At 44.8% G+C, this 20,607-nt stretch overlaps 2 protein-coding genes across 2 annotated transcripts; one reads left to right on the top strand and one right to left on the bottom strand.

Moving 5' to 3' along the window:
• Positions 1–133: 133 nt before the first annotated feature.
• Positions 134–3,727, top strand: LOC143428501 (cilia- and flagella-associated protein 206). Its single transcript, XM_076903431.1, has 13 exons — positions 134–307; positions 397–562; positions 651–831; positions 905–1,074; positions 1,146–1,359; positions 1,441–1,570; positions 1,650–1,757; positions 1,823–1,925; positions 2,000–2,067; positions 2,134–2,282; positions 2,343–2,441; positions 2,529–2,664; positions 2,721–3,727. The coding sequence occupies exons 1-13, from the start codon at positions 215–217 to the stop codon at positions 2,946–2,948; spliced, it is 1,845 nt and encodes a 614-aa protein (XP_076759546.1). The 5' UTR covers positions 134–214; the 3' UTR covers positions 2,949–3,727.
• Non2 (upstream activation factor subunit spp27 homolog Non2) lies at positions 3,044–7,081 on the bottom strand. Its single transcript, XM_076903439.1, has 5 exons — positions 6,938–7,081; positions 5,609–5,699; positions 5,070–5,362; positions 4,748–4,989; positions 3,044–4,664 (listed from the first exon to the last, which is right to left on the bottom strand). Exons 1-5 carry the CDS (start codon positions 6,978–6,980, stop codon positions 4,548–4,550), a joined length of 786 nt encoding a protein of 261 aa, XP_076759554.1. The 5' UTR covers positions 6,981–7,081; the 3' UTR covers positions 3,044–4,547.
• Positions 7,082–20,607: the final 13,526 nt, after the last annotated feature.

Raw genomic sequence — 20,607 nt, 5'->3', positions numbered from 1 at the left:
GTAAGGAGACAAGAATTAGAAGACATTTATATTGTCATACGAGATCTTTCAAGAAAACATTTCTTTCATGTTCAACGTTTGTTCTTAATTCAAAGGGTTGGGATTCTGGAATATCGATCAAACTGCACGGTAGAAACTTAGAAGCGAAACGTAAATGGTCGACGGTAGCTTGAAATATTGGAAATCGTGTCACAATTGCATTTGAATTTCAATTATGGAGAACTTGAGAAAGGAATTGGTACAAAGGATAGTGATCGCGTGCAAGGAACGCAATGTAAATACGGCCGAAGACTTCGCTTCCTTCCTAGTACGTGTTTCGTAAGAACTTTTAACTTTTTGTTACTATATTTCTTCCAATGCAATTATTAATGTCAAGTTTTTCCACGCTTATTTCAGCTCGGATTGTTTCAATTAAATCCTGCTTATGAAATTAAGGTAGACGACCAGGAAAACAGCGAGAGAATCATTCAGGCAATAGCCGACAAGATATGCGATCAGGAAAAGCCAAGTTTGACGGTATTGAAAAGTCAATTGTACTTTGCGAAACACTATCACGATAGAGGTGAAGATAACTTACAAACCACAAAGATACATATAAGAACTAACAAAAATATACAACTATTGTCTATTTGCATGTATGCGCGCATAAGATGAGACTATTAGACGACACAGGCTACGGTTGCATCAGAAAACTGGACCAATGGTGGCAGATATTTGTCAAACCGAGAAAATGACTAATAAACAGGAATCTGAAAGATTGTATCAAAAAATGCTAGTGGTTATTACATTTTTGAGCGGTCTTGGAAGTCCTACTGTACCGTCTGTACTTAGGTAATGCGATTAAACTTATGCTGAATCATTCTGGAAACTGAATAATAAACTGAGAAAAAGTACATCTTTTCAGAGAAGTTTCGGTAGCATTACAAAGCGTTTTTCAACCTTCGGAACTGCAACAATATATAAAAATGTCTAAACGTGAAAAGGAGGAGCAGTTAATGGAACTAATGTGCATAGTTGCGGGTATACGTCTGTTTAACAGGGACTGCCAACGCGGAGGGCAAGGCATTGACGATCGTGAGACCTCAATGATTATGAGAAATAGCGATATCTTAAGGACTGACGGATAATGCGAAATCTCTCTTTAGTGCCAGCAATTTTGCAGAAAGCTGTGAAAAAGTCCCGCGATTCTATTACAGAGTTTTTGGGGCGCTTAATGATGAAAATATACAGATTCACCGCAGCTGTCGAAAAGATAGGTTTTATGAAGGAAGTAATACCATTTGGTGTATTCACAAAAGAAAATGCTAACTGGGCTATCGAGATGTTGACGGCTTGCCGTCAACAAGAGATTTATGTCAGGTTCAGCTATCCACTGTTCTGATAACAAACTTAATCTTTCGTTTACTGAAAAAATTATATGTCGTTTTCTGTCTCTCGTAGAAAAATGCTGAGTGACATAGAACGAAGTGACAAAGAAATACAAAATTTAATGGAACGTCTACAAGGACGTTTGCTTAAACTTCACGACACCGTAAGATACAGAATAGCTATCCCTACTATTCAAGTATATGTAAGGATTCATTTTTTACTTTCTCCTCTCTAAAACTAGACTTTTTTTAATGTTGAATTTCGTTCTTGAATATATTTAGCCACAATTTATCGATTTAGCTGATATATGGATGGGACTCCAGGATGAGGTGATTATATTGAATAGTATCAACAGCTTCTTTTGGGAACTGCAGAGTTTGGGCACGAAGGTAAATTATTCAATACTACGTACGCATTTATATGATCAACTAACCGAACGTACAATATATCGTAGACCGTGGAAGTATACAATACAACGATACTAAGCAATATGTTATCTACGGACGAAGTTCTCACAGATGCCGAGAGATTAGAACGATCAATGGGCGAAATAATAAGTAATAACATAAATTAACGATTATGATAGTGACTAGAACCAAAAAATGACGAATTGAATTACAAATTTTTTCAGCCGAATGCGGCGAGTGCACCATTTATTATCCCAATGAAACTAAGGATTTTGAGCATATAAATTTAGAAGTGAGACCACCCATTAAAATGTAGAGCCGATATGTTGTCTTCCTAGATTAATTAATTTACTATCAGTTCCTAGGATTTTGTGCGTGGAAATTCGCTAATGAAAAGGGGGCATTGATCCCAGGAAATCCTAACAATGGTGTGGCTAAATGGAGAGGGAAATATTACGTGTTCTGTTCGATTACCGCGGCTCAAAAATTTGGGCAAGATCCAGACAGGTATTGTTATAAAATTCTAACAATATAAAAGATCGAAAACGAACAAAATTTTTGTCACAGATATATTTACGAAGCTCTTGATTTCATACGCAATCACGTCGAACACGTGTATTTCTTTCAAGTGCACGATGATGTTCAAGCTCTACGCACGCAAGAGGTGTAAGTACTTCAGATAATTATTATAGGAGGAAAATATATCTGAAAATTTTTAAAAATTTCAATATAATCAATGAAATCGATTAAAAGGTTATCGGAAAAAGGGCCTCAATTAAAAACATGCCAACATCAAATGGTTCAAACAGACGTACATATACTTCCATCTTTCATAGATAAAAATTATTCTTCGAACATATGGGAGCTAAGAAACAAAGCGTTACACTTAGTGAGTATGGCTGAATAATGATAAAGAGGGGCATATTATTTCTCTTCCTCTTCTAGGCGAGTATAAGTCGATGCGCAACACGCAGCACGCAAACATATAAATCCAATTTCCGATATGGTATTTACGTACAAGCAGCTCCGCCACGGGATAAAGAAGTTCAAACGAGAAGAGATAATTATATGAACACAAAGAAACTTTTAACTTACATTTTTGGTCTACGGGGAAGGCGCGATGACAATCAACATGTGTTATCCTTCGTAGAAGACGAACTCGAGCACTTATAAATACTTAGTTCCATGTGAACTCTGGCACGAGACTTAAAGGATGAACTGGATAGGAGCATTCGAGGATATCCACGATAGAATGAAGCTTCAATGGGCACTGTTAAAAAAAATGAAAGCAATATCTTTTAATGAAACTCTCAAATACATTCGCGGAATATTAGGGCACAATCCGCACTTCTTTTCCTTTAGAAATCAAACTGTTATTGTAATTTATTATTCCGTGTACATACTTATCCCGAATTCACTGTTATCTTTACTGTAATGTCCTCATTATCGTCAAATGTTTCCAATGATTTCTTAGTGGCTCCCATTAATTTAGGCCAGCATTCATCAATTTATATTCAAAATACATGAATTTTTTTCCCATACATCAAAGTATGAATATCCACATCAGGATTAAACTCCGTATCTCGCACCGTCAGCCTATCTTATTTTCTACAATTCAACATTGCGCAGTGCTGCACATACTGGTGACTTTTAATATGCGTACATCGTACCTGAATACATCACTTTACCATTAAGTCTTAAGAGTTAGGTCAATTTTTTTACACCAAGAAACCTATATTACGACAATAATTAGTAATTACACGATAATACAATTAAATTTCGCTTAGTAATAATTTCAGTGTATAATGTAACTATTATACAGAAGAGGTACAGGATGTTGATTTTTTTCGTGTCATCTTTCTCTAAATTTTTACCGCATTTGTTTTAGCTTTACCATATTATATCTCTTCTCTCTCTCTCTCTCTCTCTTTCGTTCACTCTCTCTCTCCTTTCTTGACAAAATTGTTTCTGTTACACATCCATCATTAAAAAGTAACAAACATTAAAAATGAAAGAATGAAAATATCGTGATACTTAGGCGGCAGTTTGTGATATATTTAGGAAAAGAAAATAAAACATAACGTAATAATTACCATTGAAATTTTTTATATTCCACCTTTATCAATCGCCGAGTGTCATGTAATAAAATAAAAATAAAAAAAAACAAAAGATTTAAAAAAAAAAAAAAAATACGAAGCATTATTTGCTGCTTTAGTTTTACTGCCACAATGGCACACCGTATTTTCATACTTGGTGAAAGGGGCTATTTACGATAACCACCAGACAAACGATAAAACATTAATTCTGAATACATTGACTTAAAACCAGCTTATTGACTATCGGCCATTTTAATGTTTGCCACATTTCGTGAAATCTTCCGCGCATCCATGGTATCAAACTCTTCCCATTTTATAGCGTTCTGTCATCGACCGAATCTACGTAGATTCCTACTTGTGGGTCATCATTTGCGTACACATTTTGGGCAGTTCTTAACAAACGTTAACGTACCACACTTTGAATAATGCCCATAAAATTAAGATGCTACAACACGAGAACATTTCAATGGAACAAAGCAGCTACCATGGACAACAGAGTTCATCGGAATGGTAGTAAACATGGCTAGAGTCTTAAGTCGCAAGAAATATGTTTGTGTTTGTATGTATGTATATTTATGTATGTATCGTGTGAGAAAGATGGAGAGATGCACTTTGCACCTTGGAATATGTTATACAATGCTTTATAACCTGTCAGAGATCGTGGTTCGAGAATGATTTAATCTACGAAGTGATTTTTGAGGTACTTCATCATACCAAAAGTTCTGAAACGTTTTACTCCAATTACTTTCAGTAATTCGTCATCGCAGATTGCGAATTGCTTATTCTTAGGGTCCTGTAAAACAAAAAAAATGTATTAAAATGGAATGATCGAGAAGTATAGAAAGTAGTAGAACACATATGGCGTTTAATACGTACATAAAGATTTCTCTCCTTGATAATACTCCAGACCTTCTTTACGACTTCATGTCGAGCCATTTGTTCAGCGCCAACAACGGCAGCAAGCTCCGGAGACAATGTGATAGCACGAGTGTAACCACCCTTGCCTTTACCTCCACCACCTTTCTTTGCTCCACCACCTTGAGCTTTCTTATTCTTACCCCAATCTTCGTCGCTGTCGCTATCGCTGCCCTTCTTCTTTCCCTTTTTGCCAGGTTTACCTATCAGAAAGAAAATATATCAATTTAGAATCGCTCGATACATACAGAAAACAAAGAACTGTTCCATATATTGTATTTACTTTTTTTAGGGGTAACTTTTGATTTCTTTGGGCTGTATTCTTCATCGCTAGCATCATCATCACTTGCGCTCTCTTCATCATCAGAAGATCCTTTCTTACGCTTGCTCATTGTTTTCTTTGCGGGACTTCTCTTGGCAGGTTTCTTTTCCTCCTCCTCCTCCTCCTCTTCTGATCCTTCCTCCTCTTCTTCCTCCCCATCTTCAGACTCTTCGCTAGCAGTCTTCTTCTTCTTCTTTGCGCCATCTTGTTTCTCTTGTAAACACTCCATGACTAAACTGTCTACTTCTTTTTTCCTATACACAATATTCAAGAGAACATTCAATTCCAATACAAGGTAGAATTTTTTAATTAAACTAGAGTTAATTTTAAAGAAAATGTTGAAGGAGGAACGAGGTGGTAGCTTAAATGAACTTCTCCACACAGAGATCCTTCTTTTCATATAGGACACGATAAAGCTCACTCTTGAATCATTACGACTACAAGAGTGCCTGTTGTATCCAAATAGTAGACAATTCATATGAAATAGCAAAAGATCTTACCTTTCTGTGAGGTCTATGTCAAGTTTCCCTTCAATCTGTAACCTCACTTTTTTAGCAGACATAGTGGTAAGATCCGCATCCTTAAGGATAGCTTAAAAAAAAAAGAAAAAATGTTTTATATTCTGCAATAAATTTACTTTATTTTTTAAGTATTCAAAATTTCCATTTAATTATACATTAGTAGTTGGGTACGTAACTTTATTAACAAATGAACAAATTTTGTTCCAAAGCTAATTAGTTACTTGAATAAAATAAGAATTCAGGATACGAATGTATGATATATCAGATAAGATACGATGTGATGTATTTTCCCGCGTCAGGAAAGTAGTAAATATTGAACGCAAATGGCCGCTGTTCATTATACCGGTTACAATTATTCTATGCGCCGTAAAGAAAAAAATTTCTGAAAGTATAGCCCGTATTAAAAATGTAACGCATTAATTGTATTTCTAAAACTGCTTCTTTGCATCAGCCAATCGATCGGAGAACACATTGGACCGTGGGACGATGGAAAATCGCTAAAAGTTCAACCATGTATACATAAGCGATAGAAGTTCGAAAGCGATCGATAGCGTAATTCGAAATTTCGATTGGAAATCCAAGGGAATGTAACGATACGAGAGAATATTAACAATTATGGTAGGCATCGTGTCCATTTTGGGACGGCGGGAAAAAGCATGAACCAGTGAATATTCGCGGTAACGAAGTGTGCCGTGGATACGTTTGTAACGAGCGAGTAAAATTCTACGAACGAATGCTATATTTGGAATGATGAAATAAAAAAAAAAATAAAAAAACAGGATCCATTGAAATATTGTGGAAAATGAGGGCACGGTCCACGCTAAGATCGCTTTTCACGACGCAAAAGACGATGAAGACAAGAGAAAGAGCGAGATACGAAGCATGCGATGGCTTCAGGCGCGCGCCACCACAACCAGACGCGTCATACAGCATACTATAGGACAAGGACAGGGAAAGCGTTCATTACCAAGGAACCGATGAAAAATCGACATTTTTCCAAGGCGTCGAAGAATTTTGGAAAAAAATTAGGGACGGATTGCACCGAGCCGTTAAGCGATACAGTGTCTCGATAAAGCTGTACGTAGGTGGAAATACGGTGAATTCGTTGTTGTAATGGCCGGCGTGGGACACGCCACTTCGTCACATACGTGCGCGCTAAAGTCGTCATGTCGCAAGAGTAAAGAGCATGATTTTCTACGTATTCTCACTCGCGAACGTACGAATAATTTACGGCATGAATAATTACTAACTTAGTTTTATGATAATCAGACGCCAGGGTTTGGTAAATCAAAGGATATTGCTACTTACCGGTGATTTCCTTACGAAGCTCTTCGTTCGAGATATCAGCCATGGTCGTGTTTCTCGTTGTGCGTACTGCTGCCAACTGAACCTATGCCGGCTGCGGACTCCCGTAGCGTCCGTCCGTACAGTCACGCTAAATAATGAGTCCATATACGTTACTATTATCAAACTTCAAAAATGGATAACTCTACAACGGTACGTTAAAAACGAATACTATATACACCAAATCGTGTTAGTTTTTTACGAGCTACAAGTTTCTCATGACGCCCCACTCGTAATTTTGCGATCGAACGACCCTATTTTGATGTTTCTCTGATACGTTCGTGAAAATTTTTTGCCCATTACTGTACTTCAAGCGACCGCTCGTGGCTGCCGGTGGCGTCTACAGTATAGTCGACTCATATGCCTAGTGCTGTTTCTTCCAGAAAATATATCTTCAATAATCCATAACATTGTTCCCTGACATTTTAGAGGGATATTATATACACCAAATCGGGCCAGTTTTTTTCTCTCTACAAGTTTCTTATAACGCCCCATGCGCAATATTGTGATTTAATGGACCGAAATATCATTTTTCTCGATCCTTCAAATAATCTTATTGAAACAGACTGTACAAAGCGACCACTCTGGGATTCGTAGCGTTGGGTATATAGTCGCATCATATGACAATCAGTATACATTCTACAGATATGCCAAAAAAAAAAAAACGACTAGTTTATTGAATATCGGTTCTAATTCCAGCTTTATTATGAGAAATTACATATAGAGTATGATGTTATCGTTATAACGAAAAATGGAATTTTGCCACATATCTTATGCACCATCGATATCGTGTACTTCGTTATCTTTATCTATAACAATTTTTATATTTCCTTTATGAAATAAGAAACTTTGAATGCGAGACATATAGTCGTATCAAGCGATCCATTTTTGTTTACATGTGTGGTAACCTTACGTAGCAAATATGTATTTATCATATGAAAAAATTGATACATTCACGTGTAATTGCATCCAATCAGAGCGATATTTTAATAGGCCGCGACTGTCGAAGCAACCACTCGGTTTCTTCCTCGCTTTAGTAGTACAGTAATAGTCAACATGTTCGGAAGGATGCAGTCCAATAAATGATCTTTAAATATTCATAACTCTTTAACCACTTATCGCAGGCCAATGCTGTATTGATCAAATCGTATCAGTTTTTTACGAGGAAAATGTTTCTTAGGAAGCGCCTTGGTTGATTTTATCATCTAACACATCTAGTTTCAGGTTACGGCATTTTCAGCGTAAATACTTTTGGAACTGACTATACGCAATCTGGCAGGTTCGTTGAAAGATGATTTTCTTAACAAAATTTCATATAAATTTATTCGGAAAACATCAACAAAATAAATTGTATTTTTTTTCAAAGCAATCTATGTGTTTAAGTTATTTTATTTTACTCTAGATAATATATTTATTGTTGACACGTCGAAATATAATGCCGCCACGGGTATTTGAATGCTTTAAAATGGCGGTTTTATTTTTCTCGGATTCACACTGTGTACAATTTATCGCGTAATATTAGCTCAATTTTTCTTTCACAAATTTTCTGCTCGTAATACAACGTTACAGTAAATGCTAGTGAATATTTTTCATAATGTTTTTAATTCTTTTAATATCAATTTACAATATTACGAGCTTTCCTTGTAAGTATATTCTTTTTCCTCGCAATTTCCAATTATTTTCGACGTAACGGCAATAATCTATCTTTACTATAAGAAATTATATATTTTCCAGTTATAAATATTTATCAAATAAGGCGTAATATTTTATAGAAATAATTTTTACTGTTGAATAAGTAACTTATTAAATGTTTATTATACATGCAGCATAACTTATAGTTGTAGAATTGTCTTGCAAGTATTGATATGTTTCAGAGTTGTGCCGTAGTTTCCAAACTTACATCTACACGAGTTTTACAATGTATTGTCTACGTGATGTTTAATGTTTACATGAGCTTTTCCCAGAACAATGTAAGTTATTATAATGTTAGTTATTATAATGACTTATCAAAGTGATCTGACCCCATAACAAGGAAAAAGGTAATTAGTTTTATATTAAAATCATTTATTAAATTAGCCATCGATTCTTCTTTCTTTCTTCATTTTGTTAAACTTTGTGACGCTGTACATTTTTTTGTTATTAAAAATATTGAATCTTTCTCAGGATGTATCTAGTTAGAGGTGCTTTTTTTGGCAGCTTCATTTGAAATACTGATGATCTACAAAAGTATAAATTTTGGTAAGAAAAATATATAATCACGCTTTAAGAAATCTTTACAATAAAAACTACACTGACATTATTACCTGATATTCCTTATCGCTTTAAGAGTTCCAGGTTCAGACGTGATGGAATATAGATAAATACCCAACCCTGTCACTATCGTGTATGAGCTGCTACCAGAAATAAGTGATTTCAGAACAGAAACAACATTTTTCTGCATTACTATGGTATTTAAAAATTGATGTATCTATTAACATTTTCTCAGGTAAGACCATTACAATATTTTATTACCATTTTATTTGTCGAGGAGAGAAATTGGTTTTTCTGATTGAAGTATTTCATTTGTTATCGACTCGTCCAAGCTTGTAGGCATACATAAGTATTACTGTATCTTTTTCGGAGAAAGTTGATAACATATTTTCATTCATTCAATGTAGGTTCATTAGAGTTATTGTCGTTTCTTTCAACCAGATCTATCACCTTCTAACTAATCAGTGGCGTGCAGTCCATGAAAGATATGGAAGCGCCCCTCCTCTTATATTTTCTAAATTATAAGTAATCTACCGCCTATTTTTCGTAAAATTGCTTTGTCGGTACGATATGCGTAATCGGTAAGATTAAACTGTTGGTAAACTACTTGCGCAAAACTCTCGTCCTTCGGATGGTTATGCAGCATGTTCATCGACGTTAGGCAACTGTGTCGGTTTTCTGCTTCATAGTGAAGAAGTAGATGTCGCTTGCATGCGGACAACCCTTTCCTTATGAATTTTACGTATTAATCTGCGGCGGTGTGTATGTGTAGTGGGACGGAACTTATAGTTGTGTTATTATTGTTATTTGGTTGTACCATGACCTCCTTTTACATGGCGCATATGCAGCCGTACTAACCGAATGTAAAAACATCGTCTCGAAAGCTGAATGATAATGATTTATGCGCGAGAGATCGGTTATAAATTTCTAACGACATTGAAATCTGAATTCTTCGGTATTTACAGGAATATCGCACCGGTGAAGGTTTGACGAGTACATCGATTTTAATTGTAACGCATCGCACGAAGTACGTGCGCGATTTCTTTTGAATATTTAAAAAATTTTTATTTGTATTTGTCTATCTGTAAAGATGTTCGTTGGATCATTTCTATTCTTCCAAAGTATCTCCATTTACATTTGCTCGTGGCAGTGGAACCCGTTTCGGTTCCTCTTCGGAGTGCACGCTCACACGAGTCTTCCGTTGTTCTGTAACACTCGATATGCATCTGAAATGCTGTCGCCTAGCCCACAGGTAGTGGAATTTTCGATGGGACGATGTATAGGTGCATGAATTTGACGCGTGCAGTACGCACACAAGTAACGTGCACGAATCGAGCGGACATTGGAATGATTTCTCGCGCCACGTGTATACGACTGCCGCATTTGGTCTTCGTGTGCGTTCTTCCTACGTGGTTGTAGAGGCGACAGAGGCGCCGAAGACGCGTGCAGACACGAATATGTACGCTTAAATGTCCACGTATGCCTCCCCTCTCTCTGGGTATGTATATGAACGTCTAGTGACTCGTCACGTGTACGTGTCAAAATCAATATTTGGCGTTACTAGGTTATGATAACACTGCATCATGTCAACGATGTCCGTGTGTCTTACGTATACACATGGGGGCATAGCGGATTCGTGCGTGCAATCACATATTCGGTCAATTTCTCATTGTTTGCCCCTCTCGTTGTGTGTAGGACGCACGTACAGCGATGTGTAATGAGCAAAAAATAAAAAAAAAAAAAATTAAAAAAACAAGAAAGAAAATCACGAGGAATTTTATCGCGACAGTTTTTATAAGAGGCAAGAATGTTAATTTGCTCGAACCGGTGGCAATACGATGAAGAATCGATATCCGCGAAGCAGTGTGGAAAAACAAACAGGTCCAGGCGGGGGCTCTCATAAATTGCATAAAACATAGTCTAACAAGCAATGAATTTTAATACAGGTAATTATCGCCGTAACTTGATGCAACCCCGTAACTTTCCAGCCGAATCGGTTTCGTTCTATCCAAGCTACTTGACATTCCGCGTTTCCGCCGCGCTTTCGTTACCCCAAGAAGCGCGCGCGGCAGGAATGCTGTGCTTACTTAGCCCGAGTCGAGTAGATCCTCGTCCTCGGAGGAATACCCGGCACAACAGGTGTATAGCGCGCTACATAATGCATAGAGTAGATTTTCAGGAGCGTAAAGTGTAAACTCGAAAGGGTTTCGCGGCCGGGTACCGACCGCTCGGTTACCTTCGAAACCGAAGCTTCCGTTTCGTCCTCGCCGCGATTATTTCCCTCGTAGCCGAGGGAAACCGTTCGAGAGATCATTCGAGCGTTTCAAGAATTTTCCAAAACGCACTCTCAACTCTTCTTCGAAGGATCGATCGATCGATCGATCGATCGATCGTGGTGTCCGTTAATTGAAGCCAAATACTTGCGGCATTTACTCCGCGGTAAACGCAGAGGGGCGACGGTATTCTTTGGCATATTTCGTCGGCTCATTTGTCCTCGGAGCATGGATTAATTACCATTTTAGCGAAACAAAGCCGGTTTTTCTATCAACGGCGTTGCAGGACTTCGTTTGCGTTTAATCCCGCCGGACGAGCACTTTTAATTACTCGATGCTGGGGGAAGGGGGTGGAAAAAGAGAAGAAAAACAGATTTATCGTCCTTAATATACTAGTTTTATTCGTTTATCCTTTCATGCTTTCAGTGAGTACACGTCAGTCTGTTTGTCATGTTCGTTGCTTGTTTCTCTTCCTGTCTCTCTTTCTCTCTCAGCCGTTCCCCGTTCTCCGTTCCCGTTCGTTTCTCTCTCCGGCCGGCTGGTCTCTGTTCGCGTCTCGGTCCCTCTTCAACGAGCTACGCTCAACCCCTCTTTATTCGCGGAGAGACAATTCCACTCGGACAATTTTCCACGCATGGGCTGGCACGTTTTTTCGCGGCGTCCACGCCTATCTTCCGGCGAACGATTCGGCGGAGCACGCTGGGATTTCGTCTCCCGGACGCCGCGCGCCGCGGGCCTCGTCGAATATTTCCGCGCGTGTCCGCCAACGCGCGTTCAGAGACACGCGCGGCCGTCGAAACCGATACCCAAAGTGAATTACGCTAACGTCGACCGATTAGAAGCTACGACGTCGATTTCTATCCTGATCCCGGTGCCGTTTCGAAAGGCCAGGAGAGGATTGAAAGTTATAATGCAACGAGGTGGAGGAGAGGTAGGAGGGGGGGGGGGGCGAGGGAGGGAAAACGGTGCGGCACGTAGCGCGCGTAATTTATTTTTACGCGTCTCGGACGCCGTACGATTTAATTAAACGAAAGGTGTTCCGGCGCGATGCGTTGCGCGCTTTGACACCGCTCGATTTTATGTTCGCGAGCAGAAAGGAAAAAAGGGAAAGAGAAAAAAGGAGAGCCACGCGAAAACACCGAGGCTCTCCGTAAATCGTGGTCTATTTAATTAGCTCTTCCTGCCGCGGCGCTCCGTAAATATTTTGCTTTATCGTCACGTCCACGTGTAACCATATATTTCGATTATGACGCGGAACAGACATAACGAATGGTGTTTTGACAGTAACACGAATATCGTGGAAACGAGCCGCGCTGCGGTGAGCCCCGGTTTCCCACAGCCTTCGCACCTCCGCGCCTCTTCTATCTTCTATTCGACGTCACGCTCCTTGGGATTACGCGATCTTTTCGTGCCACTTTTTCTACCTTTCAAGAATCCTACCCTTGTAGCAGGGGTACACGCTTCTGGCGGACAAGGTGTGGCAATTTCTCGGACGATTTCATCTCTTTGAGAACAAGAATGTTCCTCGAGGGCCAAGGGGAAAGTTCGCCCTCTCTTCGATCCGAAAACGCGGTCCACCTGTGACCCCACCCTCCGGGGGCGCACAGAGTTCTGTTCGTACGAGCCTTTGTACATCCCCTGATCAAGTACATTCAGGCAAGGTGTTGCGATTTTTCGGGAAATTCCCCGCTCTTCCGTGAAAGCAAAAATGTTGCTACTTAAAGGTAACAGGAAGTGCGATCCGTCTAGCAGCATCACCTCACCCGTTCATGGGGTGTAGAGAGTAGACAGGGTGAACGGGAGCGAAGCACGCGTGTCGGGGAGAGAGGCGGTGTATCTATCGTATCTTCTATCGCAACAGATGCCTGTTGCTACGCGGCCCGGGCGATGCTGCCACGTTTTTGGCTGGCCGCTCGTTGCTCGCTCTTCTCCGTCGCTTTCTCGGCTTCTTTCTCTTCGGGAAACGCTTTTCGCCCTTTTTACCACGTGATCGGACATTGACCCTTCGCTGGCCGTAGCCGAGGGGTGGAAAACACGGGGTCTACAACGGGAAGGGACGAGACGGATGTTTCGCGTTCCTTTTTATCGATTGCGCGTACCGTTACTTTCAGATCGCGGGACACTCCTCCTCTTCCTCCTCCTCTTTCTCTCTCTCTCTCTCTCTCTCTCTCTCTCTCTCTCTCTCTCTCTCTCTCCCGTAACGTACTCGATAGAGCCACTTACGTTTGAACCGCGCGCCGCTCTCTTGGTTCACCGCTTATCGAATTCTCTCCGCTTTTCAATGGTGAAGTTCGCAAGAAGGCCACGGTTCGGCTGAAGCTGGGGTCCCATATCGGCAACGTTTGGGTGTTCACCCACGCAAGCTGGGTGACGTGTCGATTTTCGTGAATTGTCGACGTTTCGTCAAGCTTCGAGTCTCCGGAGCATTCGAACTTCCAAAGTACACGGTACTAAGTTCTTTGAGATGGCGGATCGAAGAAATTTGGTCGCGATTCGAGGGTGGCGGGACGAGATCGAAGCCGTTCGATTCCGCGGAATGTGGAAGCCGCTCGTTCGTCTAGGAGCGTGGGCGGGAGAAAAGAGTAACGTCCCTCTCGCGTAATTAAGGACCAAGAGGGTTGGAGCGCGGAACTCGAAGGGGGATGGGGGCATAGACATCGATCGGGTTCGTCGCGTATAAACGCGCAGCCGGCCGGTATCCCGGTGTAACGCACGTTCGAGCGTGAACGTGTACGGCTGAACACGCGCGCACGTGGCCGGTCTTCACGGGATAACGAGAGGGCAACGACAGGAAGAGAGAACGATACGCCGGAGCGCAGAGGAGAGAAAAATGTAAAGGGATGACGGGCCGAGGGCGGGAGGAGGGCGCGAGACGCGAAAACCAGACGGAGGAAGCGAGAGAGAGCGAAGGAACGAGGGGCGAAAGGGTTCGTCCTGTACCCGAACCTACCCTAAATCGAAAAAGCACGGAGGGACACACCCTGGAGAATAATGGGAAACCGTGGACGGCTGACCAGTCGCTACAGGATACCCCGTTGTCGTCTCTTTGCTTTCCGTTTCTTCCCTTTCGGATGCCTCGGTTGCCAGCAACACCTGCTGATATCTCGTTTCGTTTCCCTGCGCGTCGAAGCGAGCCCGGAACCCGTCGCGATAGCCTCGCGGGTCCATCGGCGTCCTCGAGGAGGAAACGAGGGCCATCCTGCGACGGGAGGCAGGTGCGCGGCTGGCCACGTTGCTCGCCGCGACCCTAAGGACGACCAGAAGCGGAGGAAAAGAATGGGCCCTGGCGTCGAGGAAGGGATCCTCGAAGTGAACCGAAGAAACCTGGGAAGAGATGAGGCAAAACGAAGAAGAATCGGGGGATAGGACCGATGGAGAACGTACGAGTCGAGACCACGGGGAAGACGAAGGCGGCTCGCGACGAGAGCGCGACCGAGCGCGAAGGAAAAGGGTGATGGAGAACGAAAGGTGAAAAAGGTAGGGTGACGGAGAGATGGGGAGAGAACGCCGGAAGATGGTTGGTACGAGAAGGAGAGCGAACGAGACAGTGAGAGGCGGCAACGCCCATTTTTTGATAAGCTAGTTACCCGCCGGCAGGCTAGCTCTCTCGCAGAAGGGCGGGAGGGTGCCGGTCTGTAGAAGGCGGCAAGAGGCGCGGTGGCAGGAGGTTGAGGCCGAGGAGGTGGCGTAGGAGGTGGCGGAGAAAGAAGGGTGGGTACACGGCGGGTGTCGGGTTCTACGGAGATCAATAACTGCATAAAAATAAAGTGAGGCTCTGGCCCGCTACCTTTAACCCACCGCCCCTTCCGAGTTCTCCACCTTCACCTTTTCCTCTGCCGCGCCTCCGTCCCTCGGTACCCCTCGCCCCGTCACAGCCACCACCTCCGTCTCCGCCACAGCCGCCGCCACCGCCGCCGCCGTTGCCGCCGTCGCCGCCGCCGCCGCCGCCGTCGCCGCGACGGCTTCGTTCGCTCTCCTTCCTTTTCGCTGCCCCTTCCACACCCCCTTCCCCTCACACCCCCGTCGCACCGATCTCCTACGCAGCAACGTCTTTGCCATGCCCTGCTCTGCCACCCACCTCCTTGTCCTACCGACACATCCACCTTTACCTCCGACCTCCGCACCCGCTCCCGTTCCTGCCGCTGCTAAACCTCCCTTTCTCTTCTTCCGTGCGCCACCGATGAGGATCCGGAGGTTATTGCCTGTATTTTCTTAAGGGATGAATTTTCCGCGAGGACTGCCCGTTGCCATCACCCGTACCTCGACCGCACCTCGCCCACCCCTTCTTTCGTCCCACGACTTCTCTCTTTTTCTCTCTCTCTCCCTCCGTTGTTACGGGGCCACCCTTTCTTCTTTTTCCCATCGTGTCGTTCCGTCCTCTGGAGACGGGGGGAATGAAGGAGGTCGAGCTGGCCATAGGATAGTCCGCTTCCGGTTGGTACGGGATACGCAAAGTTTCCGGGATGTTCTCCAGGGAACACCGAACGGGGGGGTTGATCAATTTCGCGATGGAGATGCGTCTAGGTGGACGTCGTTGTTCGCGACCGTGCAAATGCCCTGGACATGGGCAGGATGTCTGTACCAGGGTGGGTGGAAGGAAAGAGAGGACCAGCGGTGGTAACGCGGCGCGAGTGAGACGGAGGTAGCTCCGTTCGGTTGTTCGACAACTTTTTGCCGGCTGTCTTTGTAGCGTAACACACGCGTGTCTCGACGGGGATCACGGGTTGCTTCGGGAAGGGTGGAACATTTTTCATGAACCCGTCGCGAGAAGAATTTCTTCCCCTCGTTTCGACATTTGCAAAATACGATACGCGGAGCGACAGAGCCGCGAAGATCGCCGCAGAGCGCGAGGTCGATCGATCGATGGATCGATTCTCGAGGTTGACGAAATGTTATCGCGAAAGCATCGTTCGCTCGAATGCACCGGAACGATCCGCGATAAGAGGGCAGGAGCCGTGGGGTCGAGAGAGGGAATTACGATTCCGTGTATTTCGAGAGTAACAAGTACTTACAGTCCCTTTGTGGAGCACGGTATACGGCCGGAGAGACATCGAAGGGAGCCGCGGAACAAAGTTGCAACGAGCGCGGCCGTCAACTCGCGATTGCGTATTATATAATTCACGAGTGGCGGTCGTTTAGGCGCGGATCGGTGCGGCGAGTCGTTTTTTGCACATCGGCCGGCAATTCGAAAAACAAAAACAGCCGGTATAGACCCGCGGACGAGCTTTTCGAACAAACTTACGACGCGACGTCGCGTCGTTGTCGTAACCCATTCCCCGGGGGGCGAATTTCGCTAATGAGTTTTGTTAAGGGACTTTTAATGAGGCCCGACGTTCTCGCGCCCGCTCAAAAATGTATCTTGGTTTACGAGCCGCCGGAAAAATTCGCTAATCCCAAGTAATTCCCGTGCACGGGACGAGATTGTCCGCGCGTTCCGCGGCCGACCGACCGGGGATAATTAAACCAGCGAACGGTTCACCCGTACCGACCTCTCCGCGCGTTACCTCTAACGATGCAATCGCGGTTAATGCCAATAATACGCGGACCTACCGCTAAACGATCCAACGTCCCGGCGAACGTTACGCTCCGCCGTGGGATTCCATTTTCCGCGAGACGGGCATCCCCGTTCCCTTCCTCCTTCATGGCTCGCTGAGAGGCCGCGCGGAAATAGCCCGGGAAGGGTGGTCCCGCGCGCTGATGGCTCCCGTCCGTTCCTTCTTCTTCCGGCTAGGGTTTTTTTCAAAGTGGAAACCCGTCGCGTAAGCTGACGCACGGGCGGCGCGTGGTTCGCGCGTAGACGCATGCGACCTTCCCCTTTTTCGGCGCGGTATCGACCGTGAGGGGCGGGCTATGGCTTTCTTTTACCCGCGAAAGCAATTTCGCAGGCCGTCGCTGGTGATTTAGTGGCGCGAATAAAGGCGCCACCGGCCGGACTACGAGAACCCGGATGCGCCGATTCGACGTTGCCCCGAGGGTGTCCTGATGCGGTCGAAAGCTCGCGAGCTTTCCGATTCTCGGCCTCGAATCGTTTGCGAATAAACCACGCGATCGCAGCGCGGACACTTTTTTTCAATTTGGCGAACGTCTGCACGGGGTGGTGGGTCGTCGCACGAACCCGAAGGGGGATTCGATTTAGTTGACGTTGAGGAGAGAGAACGCCGGAGGAATTGATTACCTGGGACAATTGTACGGCAGGGTATCGCGTGCGCTGCAAGTTGAAATTTCGAGTAGATCGATCGTTCCGGGGGGAGGTGGGAAAGGATGGAACGCGAGTCCTTTCGAATGGTTCTCCTTTCCGCGGCGCAACCTCGAGCTACCTCGAAGGATGCCCTCTCTCTTTCTCCCGTTCCTCTCTTTCCGTCTGTTACCCAGAGAGGGGTACGTAGTCGCTCGATAGATTTCGGGGAGAACGCGGCGCGCGCCCAAGGACTCGTAAAAGTAATTTAAATTGGCTACTTTAAAGCGGGACCCGCGTTCTTAATTAACTTCCGCGGAATTAAGTGGACCTAGCGGGAAAGTTAAGAGAAGGATATTTCAGATCACCTGGGATTGCTCGACAGCGTCGGTAATTATACCGAAACTGGCCGTGGAAAGGGGCGCGTTGCGAACTGGGCGATAGCGTACGTCAGGGGGTGTGGGCGGGTTACGATCTCGACCAAGTCCGAGGGGCAGGCAGGCACGCTTGGAAAATGAAATTAATAAATTTCAATGGCCCGATTATCTTATCCCGCTAGGCGGAGAGAATCGCCTGTTTCACGATAACGCCTGGCATTCCTTAGACGCTTCCGATAAAGACTCGTTTACGTCTAATATCGCGGTCTATCGATTCGCGTGAGTTCCCGGACGCGGTCGATGATTACAGCGATTTTCTTTATTAACGCTTCATTTTACGAGCGGCATCCTTGTGATATATAATGATCGATAGAAATAGAAAGACAAGTAAAGTAGCCATTACGCCATTATCCTTCGAGAATGTCTTGTGTTCTACAATTCTGATCCCATTCATATTTTATAAATTGCCTCGCTCGTTCGTACACGCGGTTCATTACGTACGCGACGATTGATACGAACCGGAGAAAAGAAAAGAAATGCTGGGATACGTAGCGAGAGTGGGTAAAATTCATGGCAATTTCATCGCCGAAAAATGTGTGTCGTCGGCGGCGCGGGTATAAAGCGGGGGAGAAATTTTTCAACCCTCTCCCAGGCGGGACAAGTGGTTCTCGAAAGGGCTAAGAAGGAAAGAGGGGTCTCGACGCCCCTGCGTCTACGTACGCCGCTCGTATATAAATCACGTAGTAGGGGTAGGTCAGTGCGGGTTATCCTCGGAGGGTTGAAAGTTTCAGGGGAGAAGGAGGCGACCAGCACCGCTCGAGACACGCAAATTTAGGGTGGGTCGTCCCTCCGTGAGTCGTGCACGTTTCGCGTCAATTTCTCCGGCTTGTGCCTACGTGTATGTACCTACGTACGCGTCTTTGAAAACCAGACGAACCGCGCGTCCTCCTCGGGTCCCGTTTAAAAAATTCCATTTTGTCGTCCGCCAACTTTCAACCTTCACCCCGCGCCAATTTTACCGACTTCGCCTCGTTTTCTGGCATCGCACGCGTCGAATATCGTGAGCAGTTCGAGCGTACGGTGAAGTTTAGACAGATAACGTTCGTGGTATCCACGATCCCATCTCCGACCCTAGTTCGCTTGTTTTTCCCGGAAAAAAAAACGGGGGTCTGGAAGGAGCGGGGGGAGGTTCGATTTTCGCGATCCTAATCAATTTTTAACCACCGGTTGTACCGTCACGCGGAACGCTCCTGATTCACGCCGTCGATGAAAACGATCCGCGCACCGCCGCGAAGGGTGCATTCGAAATCGCGCAACTTCCGTGCCTCTGTGCAAAAAGTGTTTCGCGCGGAGATCATCGCGGACAGATAGCGAAAACTGCGCGCGGTTTTCGCCTCGTATTTTTTCTCCTTTCTTTCTCTCCAAGCTTCAGCGAAACTCCGGAACCAAGAACGCCCGCGACGGGTAGAATAATTTTGGCGTGGGCGTTCGCTCGCGACGAGACAATGACCCGGGGCCCTACGAGTACCCGCGGCTCTTTTTCGACGCGGTGAAACGAACTCGAGTATCCGCTGGCTACGACGACCACCACGTCAAGGGGGTAGAAAAGTATGCACCTGGCGTGTGCCACCTGTAATCTCGAAGAGCTGCAGCTCGCTTCGGATGAGTTCTTGATTGCCGACGAAGAAAAAGAACGCGTTCCCCGCTGCGCGTCGATGTCGCAGAGTAAAAGAGAGAGAGGGAGAGAGAAAAAAAAGGTGTATACCGATACAGGTCGTTGAACAACACCCTGCGCCGAGCTCTAACCCGGAAGTAAAAGCGCGCGTACGCATCCGCACGGTTGGATAACAAATCGGCCATGGCTCTAGACAATAAAACTTTTCCTCGGAACTTTTCTAGTACGTCATTGATAACGTTCCCTCTCGCTCTCCCCGCGAGAGACGCCTCAGCCGGCCGCGTTCCGCAACCGGCTTTATCCGCCACCCCCGTAACGCCGTCGTCTCTACCCTTTTGAAACGTCCGCGGGAAATTCGATCGAAAATCGACGCATCGTCTCCTGCAGAACTTTTGACGCGTGCGACGACGACGACGACGACGACGACGAATTTAACGCGGTCAGACGACCGGAAGAACGCACGGCTTTTAGGTCGGGATCGATATGCCACGGCCTAACGACCGATGTTTAACGTTAATTTCGCTGATAGAAAGTAACGATTCGTCACACGCGACGCGCCCGTATCTGCGAATTGACCGTGCCTGACCATCCTAACGGAAGGGAGGCGCGAAGGGTGACACAGAGGGAAAGTCACGAACATCGGTGGAAAATCTCGTGGCGGTGTCTCGCGAACGGAAACGTATTGGTCAAGTTTGCGGTTCTAGACCGAGGGAAAATGGCAACGCGGCTGATTTTTACGATTCTCGACGAGGGTGGAAAAAATTGTGCGCCGACTCCCATTTTTTTTTTAAGTTTTCGAATGATATCCTCCTTTCTTTTCAATACGCGACCCGATGGTCATTGAATCGCTGCGTTTCACTTTATTACGCGACGTAAATGCACGC

Source organism: Xylocopa sonorina, chromosome 10 (assembly GCF_050948175.1).
Source record: "Xylocopa sonorina isolate GNS202 chromosome 10, iyXylSono1_principal, whole genome shotgun sequence".
Lineage (NCBI taxonomy): Eukaryota > Metazoa > Arthropoda > Insecta > Hymenoptera > Apidae > Xylocopa > Xylocopa sonorina.
This window is presented reverse-complemented; position numbering and strand designations above follow the sequence as displayed.

Bases quoted from the DNA above. Each gene is read 5' to 3' on its own strand.
- Non2 (XM_076903439.1), bottom strand. From the start codon at position 6,980: ATGGCTGATATCTCGAACGAAGAGCTTCGTAAGGAAATCACCG. The intron at 5,363-5,608 runs GTAAGATCTTTT...TATTGTGTATAG, and splicing joins GACATAGACCTCACAGAAAG to GAAAAAAGAAGTAGACAGTT. The intron at 4,990-5,069 runs GTAAATACAATA...TCTTTCTGATAG, and splicing joins AAAAGTTACCCCTAAAAAAA to GTAAACCTGGCAAAAAGGGA.
- LOC143428501 (XM_076903431.1), top strand. From the start codon at position 215: ATGGAGAACTTGAGAAAGGAATTGGTACAAAGGATAGTGATCGCGTGC. The intron at 1,075-1,145 runs GTGAGACCTCAA...ATCTCTCTTTAG, and splicing joins AGGGCAAGGCATTGACGATC to TGCCAGCAATTTTGCAGAAA. The intron at 2,283-2,342 runs GTATTGTTATAA...TTTTTGTCACAG, and splicing joins TTTGGGCAAGATCCAGACAG to ATATATTTACGAAGCTCTTG.